Source organism: Homalodisca vitripennis, unplaced genomic scaffold, assembly GCF_021130785.1.
Source record: "Homalodisca vitripennis isolate AUS2020 unplaced genomic scaffold, UT_GWSS_2.1 ScUCBcl_3433;HRSCAF=8971, whole genome shotgun sequence".
Lineage (NCBI taxonomy): Eukaryota > Metazoa > Arthropoda > Insecta > Hemiptera > Cicadellidae > Homalodisca > Homalodisca vitripennis.
Window position 1 is genome coordinate 43371 of NW_025779563.1, and position 10935 is coordinate 54305.

The 10935-nt window shown below is 40.5% G+C and overlaps 2 protein-coding genes and 1 long non-coding RNA gene across 3 annotated transcripts; all 3 read right to left on the reverse strand.

Annotated features, from left to right (window-relative positions):
* Positions 1-231: 231 nt before the first annotated feature.
* On the reverse strand, positions 232-882 carry LOC124372535. The gene has a single exon (XM_046830931.1). The coding sequence runs from the start codon at positions 880-882 to the stop codon at positions 232-234; it is 651 nt and encodes a 216-aa protein (XP_046686887.1).
* Positions 883-1949: 1067 nt separating this feature from the next.
* Positions 1950-3392, reverse strand: LOC124372536. Its single transcript, XM_046830933.1, has one exon. The coding sequence runs from the start codon at positions 3390-3392 to the stop codon at positions 1950-1952; it is 1443 nt and encodes a 480-aa protein (XP_046686889.1).
* Positions 3393-5214: 1822 nt separating this feature from the next.
* LOC124372531 lies at positions 5215-6889 on the reverse strand. Its single transcript, XR_006923342.1, has 3 exons — positions 6295-6889; positions 5915-5954; positions 5215-5357 (listed from the first exon to the last, which is right to left on the reverse strand). It is a non-coding gene; the product is annotated as an uncharacterized LOC124372531 (long non-coding RNA).
* Between the last annotated feature and the right edge of the window lie 4046 nt (positions 6890-10935).

A 10935-nucleotide genomic window follows, 5' to 3' on the forward strand; every position in this document is an offset into this window, starting at 1 on the left:
ATGTTGTATGAATTGACCATTGTTGTCGTTTCGATCTACAATGGACGCATACACGACTTTGCGTGTAAAAGTACGCCCATCGTTGAAACCAAACGTCCCTTGTTTTGGACCGTCACTCACATAGACTAATACATCGGCCCATTTCCTATCCCTCGAAAACGCCACGTACAATTGACCGTGCGCGAAGCATGGTGTGTCGAGACAAATACCAATTTTGTTGAAAGTTTGCCCTTAGCTTTTATTAATTGTCATGGCGTAACCGACTTTGACTGGGAATTGCAACCGAGTGAGGGGCCGCGGTAGAATTTCTGTCTCGCAGATGAATCTTACACACGGTAGGAGTGATTGCTCACCCCTGTGCTTTCTACTCAAAATCTCGACGTCTATTGTGTGGTCGTGGAGTTGTACAACTTTCAATCGAGTTCCATTGCACATGCCTGCTTGTAAATCAACATTCCTTAAAAGCATTACCACGGCTCCCTTTTTCCATGTCAGTCTGTGCGGTGGTAGACCGGGATCTTCAACTGAATTCAAAAGTTCAATTGGTGGGTCAAAATTGTCATTGGGATCAAGTGTGTAGCTGTCACAGCTGAGATATTCTCTCTCTTCTAGTGCATTTTTTCTCAATATATGAGCGTTTATCTTTTTAGCGGACACGTTTGTTGGAGAGAGTATCGCTGTCATGGACGTATCTTGGTCCAGGTGTTCACCAAACACATTGTCAATTAGCTCGCCTTTTGTTTCCACCACACACTCTGACGGTACTTCAATTAGATCGTCGACGCCATTTATCATGGGGCGGGGCTCAAGAATTCGCAGTGTACCGTTTCCCAGACTACTGAGCCATTGTCCAAATTGCACTTGATCCGGTTCTAGTCGCATGTTGATTCTTAATTCGAATTTTTTCATACAATTTCAGAGGTAGCTGCACTTAATACTGGACTGTGCCACTTGGGTGCGGTGACGACGTTGAATGACGGGTAGAACGTGTCGAAAGTCACCGCCCAACAGTACAATCTTTCCACCCATTGTTTTGTTTGGCTCCCGCATCAGGTTCCTTTAAGAATTTGTCAATTGCTTGTAGAGACAGTTTGGGTGACATTGTTGCGTTGTCCCAAACTATCAACGAAGAGTTCATTATTCGTCGAGACTCTGAGTGATGCACTGGCCACCCTGCCACCGTACTATCTGTCACATTCAAGGGCAATTTAAACGCCTTGTGTACGGTGGTGCCGGTTTCCAGCAGGGTGGAAGCCATTCCTGTCCAACCAACTGCAATTGCATCCTTGTTCATGCCAATAATGTTGGTCAATAAAGCATTATTTAGATAAGTTTTTCCACTACCTCCTGGTCCATCAACGTAGAACATTGTCGTTTCCACATGGTCGCCTCTCTCGACCTTCTCAATTGTTTCCATTACTTGATCATATACAATTCTTTGTTGTACATTCAATGTATTGACATCAATGACGTGTACATCTTGTTCCATTAATTCTCCCGGTTCTTCTGGCTCATGAGCAACATTCTCGTCTGGCAGTGGCAAACCAAATTCAGTCAAGGTCTTGTCGTTTCTATGCAGGTGGTCAGCAATAGATCTAAGGCATGCATTTATCGCCTGTATTCTGTTTATACGCCTCCTCAAATAATCATCAATCATGGCGTCTCTGAACGTTTTCCACAGTTCGGGTATTTCAGTGATTTGCACAACATATCAGTGCAAACATTTTTCTCAGTCGGCCTGCAGTACACCAATCCGACATTTCTCTCAGTGACCTTCTGTACTCATTTGCGTCTTCTGTCAGCCCCATTTCTTTGCAAGCCTCAAAGTATGTTGGAAACACTGTTCCGTGGACATCTCTTATACTTTCAAAAGACAATGCACCTCTCACGTGGTGCAATAACATTCTGAGATGATACAATTCCACGTCAGTAGGAGTCACTTCCATCAATCAACCAATCGTCTTTGAGATTTGCCTTCTTTTTCCCCACACTGCCTCTCTGTTGTTCCACGTGTAGTGTTCAGGAATCTCAACATATGTCAATTGCCGGGTTTCCACGTCTGTGTTGTTCAATATGAACCACGCCATCAATTTCGTTGGCTTATCAACTGCAGCTGCAACGTCCTCTTCAGGGAGGTCGTCATCAAACAGAATGGCTTGTTCATATTCCAAATGAACCGGCAAAGTCATTACCGAATGTGATCTGTCTGCGAGAGGAAATGTCATAAGTCGGTACGCGGCTTCCGTTGAACTGAAGTAACGACAGTCTAAATAATTTTGAATTTCGTCCCAGTCAAGTGTTTGATCGCCAGTGTCACTGGCTTGAATTGTGATACAGTCTGCGCCCTTGTGTACATACTTGTAGAGGTACTTCATGCTCGAGAGTGTGGCGCAGACTTCGAAATTGATGTGGCACATGTATTTTTTGGCAAAGTACCGGTTGTATGGCACAATTCTTCGGTTGTCGATTACCGTTTCCTCGACGACTGCTGTTCGGCCGTCACGTCGCCTGCGATAAACAGGTCTCCTGACGTGATCAATTATGGTCTCATCATTGAACGACATCGGATAGCCTTTGGAGCACTTACCGTCTCGCATACAGGGGGCGATGGGATTGTTGGCTCCACAGGGTCTGTGAACATAGTGTTCAGCTATGATGTCGTACAGTGTTGGGTCCATGTCACGGTCGGGGAACTCGGCACAGACAATGTCATTTCCATTGTCGATCGTAATTTTGTCCTCAGGTCTCATTGTGATTAAAACGTGGGCATGTGGAAGCCCCCTTTTTTGGAATTCGATTACGTAGGTGTACGTTTGTGTAACACCTAGCACCTGTCTTTTGTTCAAGTTGTCGAGGAATTGTGTGAATTTTGATTTGAACACGCGACAGACCAAGTCCGGTCGGTGTTCAAAGCGTTGGTGATGTTCCAGATTCTCTTGAATTTCGGGCCAATTAGGATTTGTTGTGAAAGTAATGAAGAGATCTGGTTTCCCGTAACGTGCCACAATCGCCATGGCCTCGCGGTACCTGGCCTGCATATAACGCGGCGATCCTACAGTCATGGCTGGGAGCACTACCAATTTTCCAACCCGAGCTCCCAACGCACGCGCTCTTTCTTCCAGGTACCTACGAAGACCACGATAATTTTCCACTCTCAGTGATCGCTGGTTCTGCCGAATGAACCAAAGTTGATTTGCCTCGACTTTACACCATGCGTCAACAATGTACTGTTGAAACAACTTTCCTCCGTTGTGCAGGATGGAGAAGCCATTCCTGATGGCCAATCGCCACGAGTAAAATTGTCTCAACGTCACTGTTCTGTTTGTCTGCCTGTGTGGTACACCCGTTCTGTATCCGTATTCCCCGTTGGGAAATAGGAGAGGGTACACCATTGGATCGGCAAGACTGTTCAGATTCTTGATCTGATTTCTGCGGTCACTCCCCTGCGGGTAGACAACCAAATCTACATCTATGGGCGGCTCTTCACCTGTGTAAACTGCAGCAATGTCACTTCTGCAGGCAGGCAAATTGTACCGCCTCAGATCGTTGCCAATGCGTTCTTGAAGATGACGTGCACATCATGAACTCTGACCTCGTCCGGTACGTCAGTCAAAACCTCCGAGATGAACCGATAGGCTCTGCAGAGTTGATTGACACGTCTCAACATGGTCTCAATTGTTCGGATCGTGGCTTCCCTTACGCGATCTCCAATAAGGGCGTTTCTTTCTTGGCAAGCCTCCTCAGTGTCTATGAAATAGAGCTGATTCAGCTTGTGTAAAGGAGCCATCCGAACCGGAACCGGTTCCGTGTAATGATACACTTGGCCCGAGATGCAGAAACACCAATGACCCTGGCCGACATTTCTGTCAACGGGCGATTGTGCTTTGAATGACGCCATTGCAAAATTTGAATTGACCGTTCTGATGTTTCTGCGAAACTCAACGTCCGCCGCGTCTTCTCCGGTCAGAAAACCACGTAGTTCTTCCGGGCACGGGCCAAGTGCAGGAATTTCAACCTTACCCAAATTGCAACATTGCATGTACAGTCCTTGCCGATTACAGGCTTCTTCAGCAAAATATTTGGCGTCACACATACGACAACGTACCTGAAAACGTCCTAATGAACTCATCGGAACATTTTCCACCGATTCGGCTCCAAACATCAGGGCAGTCCTATACATAACCCGGTGGGGTACGTCAGCATGTCGCCTCCTCGGAGGAAGGACGCGACGTGGCGGGTTTACTCGTGGATTCACAATGTCATTGACATTTACATTATTTCCACGGGGCAGAACAATATTAATTTCGGCCTCATTATTTGGCCGCTCGTTAACGGCAATTCGTAAGTCACGAACGGCCAAATAGTTGCCAATTTCTTCTGTCGACAATCTACGTAGCAGGACCCTACAATCGGGCAACTCTACGCGTCGATTTTGAGGCATCATGTTGAATTAAATTAATTACAATGATATATGGAAAAAGTAATTGGAATTTAAAACCGTGGAAAATGAAAATCAATCACTAAATCCACGAGTAAATGACAACACTCTACCAACAGAATTTAGTTTTTTGGGCGTCTAATGCGCCGTACTTGTTCATTAAAAGTAAATATAATTTTCTTGTCAGATTTGACGCCAATTGAATTTAAAATTACAACAGCAAGTTCATGCTTGCCGTGCATGTTCATGTGCAAGCCATGACTAGTGAAAAATTGTCTTTTGAAATTCGAAATGTCAATGAAATTGGCAGACTTAATGTTTTTTAAAGTGGCATTTAAGCTTGCACGTGCACGATGCACGGCAGGCGAAACAACATCTCTCCTCCTAGGCAAGTTAATAATGGTTAAATTGTTCAATTGAGAAAGTTTAATTAACTTGCCTAGTGCATTAAAAAAGTCATTATTAATGAAACCTTGGTCATTGATGTCGTTCGTCCCAGCCATGACTATCACTTCATCGTACTTGTTTTGGTATAACAGGGCGTTGTCCAAAATGTAATTCATGGTGCCGTTGGGCGAAACAATAGCCGTCACTGATTAGTCACTGGACCTCTCCAGGAGATGATGGAGCTCCCTCCCATGGCTGTCCGTGACCAACAGCACACGCTTCTTTGTGATAACCTTGTACGAAGGTTTCCACTTCCCCATCTAAATAACAGAATTGTTTTAAGTATACGTACATTCATCCTTCCATAATAAAAAATATTAGTTGTCTGAAATCATTTCGTAAATATAGGTAACACACTTGAATTCATTTATTACAAAGAAATACTTTTATTTCAACTTACGTTGGGAAGTGGAACACGTAACGAAATGGGAGGAAACACTCACTGGAAAGGCCAGTGGTGACAATGACGTTGCTGTAAATGAAATTGTTAAAGTTTAACAAAAAGTGCAGCATTATCACATGAAACAATGTAATTGATACAATTAGCACAATGTTTGAAATTCAACACGTTACAGGATAGTATATAAAAGTTCAAATGTTTATAATGTTCTACATTTAACATGAAAATTAAATATGTTTAATTTCAGTGATAATGTAAGACACACTATAAAATGGTGAACCATAACAACGTTAGTCTGAAAACAAAAAGATATTTTGGTTTTTCAGTTGTTAAAAAAAAAAAAAAATTTCCATTATTGTCAACACAATATTATTGCTAATAAAGTATTTTTAAATTCATTAAATAGAACAAATAAAATCAATTAGTATGTTAAATTATATAACTGGACCGTTACATTTACTTTTAACCATATCATAAAGGAATTCCCCATGTAAATTATTATTATTCATTTAACGTTGTATAAATACATTATTAATTGAAACTTGTAGTATCAAAACGCTGTTTACAATGTACACGAAATTTGGTTCCAAATTTAAATAAGTTATAATTTCTAATGAAAAACTACTTACTTGACAATACAAAATTGTTGGTGTCCCCAACGGCACCAAACTGAAATAGAAAACAATATATGAAATGCTTTTACCGCATTTGCAACGTAATACATTTCAAGTCAACAATCCTTATAGCAACTGTTTCTCCAGAAAAATGAAAGGTTTACAACAAACAAATTACTTTTTTTTACAATTGTTTTAATATCAAACAATACTCAATAGCAATTCATTTTAATTATTTATCTTATGTATACTAATTGAATACTTTTCATCTGTGTAGTACAAAAACGTAAAAGACGATTGATATTTGCTACAATAAACACATAAGAATCATGATATAATGCTGTACATGTCAAATATTAAAATAATCTTATTTACAATAATGAAAAAATACTTACTTCACGGTGGAAATACCAATTTCTTTGGCCGGAACGGCAACAAACTGAAATAAAAAACAATATATGAAATGCTTTTACACCATTTGTAACATAGGACATTTCAAGTCAACAATCCTGATAGGAAATGTTTCTCCCGAAAAATGAAATTTTTGCAACAAAGAAATTACTTTCTTTTCCGATTTTTTTATATCAAACAACACTCAATAGCAATTCATTTTAATTATTTATGTCATGTATACTGATTGAATACTTTTCATCTGTGTAGTACAAAAAAGTAAAAGACGATTGAAATTTGCTAGAATAAAGACATAAGAATCATGATATAATGCTGTACATTCCAAATATTGAAATAAATTTATTTACAATAATGTAAGATTACTTACTTCACTGTATTTAACACAGACGTTCCTGGCCGGAACGGCCACAATATGAAATAGAAAACAATATATGAAATGCTTTTACATCATTTGTAACGTAAGACATTTCAAGTCAACAATCCTGATAGGAAATGTTTCTCCCGAAAAATGAAATTTTTGCAATAAAGAAATTACTTTCTATTCCGATTTTTTAAATATCAAACAACACTCAATAGCAATTCATTTTAATTTTTTATGTCATGTATACTAATTGAATACTTTTCTTCTGTGTAGTACAAAAACGTAAAAGACGATTGAAATTTGCTAGAATAAAGACATAAGAATCATGATATAATGCTGTACATGTCAAATATTAAAATAAAATAATTTACAATAACCAATACACACACACACACACACACACACACACACACACACACACACACACACACACACACACACACACACACACACACACACACACACACACACACACACACACACACACACACACACACACACACACACCACACACACACACACACACACACACACACACACACACACACACACACACACACACACACACACACACACACACACACACACACACACACACACACACACACACACACACACACACACACACACACACACACACACACACACACACACACACACACACACACACACACACACACACACACACACACACACACACACACACACACACACACACACACCACACACACACACACACACACACACACACACACACACACACACACTCACACACACACACACACACACACACACACACACACACACACACACACACACACACACACACACACACACACACACACACACACACACACACACACACACACACACACACACACACACACACACACACACACACACACACATATATATATATGTATATATATTACAGGCTACTAGTATTAACAACAGCCATGAAGCGTAATGTCAAGGCTGCTGAAATGTCTTCCTGCACAGACACACAATAGATGACCTTTTGGAGGGAAAGAAACACCTTCTACTTTGTGTTTTAGGTTAACAGGCAGAGCGATGTTATTTTATAATGTATTTGGTGTTGTTAAAGTTATAAAAATTAAGTACATAAAGACGAAATGTGAATTAAAGTTGAACTGAATTATAATTACTAATGTTACTGTGACTGTGCTTGTATTTATATAAGTGAAAAACGTTCTATACAGTTGGTGATACCGTATAAAAGGGCGGCACATGTAATGTAAGAATGTAAAATGGAAAATTATTAACATGGTTATGTATACAATGGTAAAGGTAATGCTAGACATTAATTAATTCACGACACAACACCTTTTGTAACAGTTCAATAAATGTTAATATAAACAGTGCCCTGAATCTTAGGCCCTGAATTAAAGTTGAACTGAATTATAATTACTAATGTTACTGTGACTGTGCTTGTATTTATATAAGTGAAAACGTTCTATACAGTTGGTGATACCGTATAAAAGGGCGGCACATGTAATGTAAGAATGTAAAATGGAAAATTATTAACATGGTTATGTATACAATGGTAAAGGTAATGCTAGACATTAATTAATTTCACGACACAACACCTTTTGTACAGTTCAATAAATGTTTAATATAAACAGTGCCCTGAATCTTAGGCCCTGAATTAAAGTTGAACTGAATTATAATTACTAATGTTACTGTGACTGTGCTTGTATTTATATAAGTGAAAACGTTCTATACAGTTGGTGATACCGTATAAAAGGGCGGCACATGTAATGTAAGAATGTAAAATGGAAAATTATTAACATGGTTATGTATACAATGGTAAAGGTAATGCTAGACATTAAAGATTACATTGTATATAACAGAAATAGGAATTACGACAACTAGGTGAGTAAATATTTTATACTTAAAACTAGATAACAATAAATGTAACAAGGGAAAGACTGTAGAGAGGTCTTAACATATATAAAGACTAAAAGATAAATAGAACATAAAAAAGGACAAAGTACATAACATTAATTAAATAAACTGTAAAATCTTAACACAATTTACTGCCACCAAGGTAGCTGTAAAGGGGCTAATTTGGCAGCTGTCAAGATAATGATAAATAAACATTAAATAACAAAATTTATAAATATTAACACCAATAGATAATCTGAATAAATAAGTTTAACTTTAAATTATATTGTGCTAGTTCATCGTAATTTTTTTTCTTTGTTTAGATACAGGACGGAAGATACCTTGAACAGTTTGGAACTCTGTCTGCATCTCCAAAGGGTCCTCAACCATATCATCATCAAGTGATAATTGGGAGGATCTGGACTAGGATGGATTAGTCTTTTTCACTAAGAATTTAGATCTATTATCTGATTTTGCTTGTATGTTCTTTTTTAGTTTGTCAGCGAGTTTTTTCCTCTCTTCCAAAGATAAGGCTGGTTTCGTATTTTGTTGCACCTTATCTCTGAAAGTAGGAGTAACTGTTGGACGAGCTTGAATCTGTGTGTTGGACTTTGTATGGGGCGTGTGGAGTGCTTGGGAAGGATTACTGGTGGATGCCAACGGATGTTGTCCGGTACCGGCTGCAAGCTGCTTAACCAAAGAGGCAACCTGTTCTGCTAAATTGAGTACCATACCCTCCAAGGCGGTACATGACGGGCACTGTACGGATTGGACTGGGGCTGAAGCAGCTTCGGAGTACGAGACTCCCTTTTTAGGGGTTGGAGCGATTCTTCTCCTGTACTCTTTGCGGGCTTCGTTAAAGGAGAGTTTGTTAAGAGTAACGATCTTCAATACTTCCTTTTCCTCTAAGTAAACTCTACACTCCTTCGAAGCGGCCGCGTGTTTGCCCTTACAGTTCACGCATCTGACGTTGTTCTTGCAACCTTCCTCTTGGTGGCCTTCATCGCCGCAACGAGAACAAGTCTCAGGGCCCGAGCACGTCTTAGTAGAGTGCCCGAATCTCTGACAACGGAAACACCGCTGCGGATTTTTCAAGTATGGCCGTACAGTCAGGGACAAGTACCCAGCCTTAATAGTTTTTCGGGGTTGGGGAAAAGCAAAGGTCAGAATTAGACCAGGAGTAGGAACCTTTTTCCCATTCTCCGTCCGAAGCATCCTGACCACATCGGTTGCCATTTCACACTGCAGCTCGTCCTTGATATCCTCCTCACTACACTCCATCAGGTCACGGCAGAAGACGATCCCCTTAGAGGTATTCAGTGAGGAGTGCGGTTGAACAACGACTTCCACCTGATCAAACCTGATCAAAAAAGCTTGTCATCTGAAGGAATTTCCTGACTTGGATGTAATTCGCAGCCTCCACCAAGATAGTTCCATTTCTCAGTTTGCTTACCGATTTAGGCTGACCGCCTGAGGAAACAAAAGCTTTGTTTATAAGGAAAGGACTAACCTTTGTTGGAGTTTTGCCCTCATCCTTATGACTCACGATTAGGTATATTCATATTTTCTGCGTTTACTTTTTCTTCCACTTTCCTTTGTTTTATATACGATTCATTTTCAGAATCTGACAACTGTCGTTTTTTCTCTGGATTATTAAGATCTCTTCCTCCGAATTCTTGCCCTAAGGGTGGGGTGGTTTCAATATTCATATATAGGGTCACCAGCGCATCGTGTTTAGTAGTGAGGGCCGATTCACCGGGAGCGGGCATGCCCTCGGGTGTCCCACAAACCGTAGCTTGGGGGACAACCCTACCTCAGTTCCCCGAGGCCCGGTTTCCATCGATTACCAAGTCGGGAATACGCGCACAACTTGGACTCGCACGTGGCAACAGGGGCTCCGACACTCCTGCCTACTGAACACTTCCTGACCAAGGACCGAAGTGGCTGGCTTCTGAACCAGTACATGACTTACGCCTCGGCAGAGACAAGCTCACATCAGCTCTCACCGACACCAGATAGGGCATCTAGTGCCGGCTTAAGCGAGCCATGGACTGGAACGGTCAGAGGACGGGTACTAATAAGACCCTGGAGGGGGATTTGGTAGGAATTAGGGAATGGTTAGGTGGGAAGAGGCAGTTTAACGTCATACCCAGGACGAGTTAATGGTGGTGAAATAAGGCATTCATGAGTAGGAAATTACTGTCAAGGATAACTGATCAATATTATGGGTAGGGTACGATAAGAGGACCCGGTTTTTTATATTGAAGAATTTAAGTATCGATACCTAATATTCGCATCTCAAATCCTATACTATCAATCAATATAAATTATCTATAGTTGTCAATAACCATCACATGTT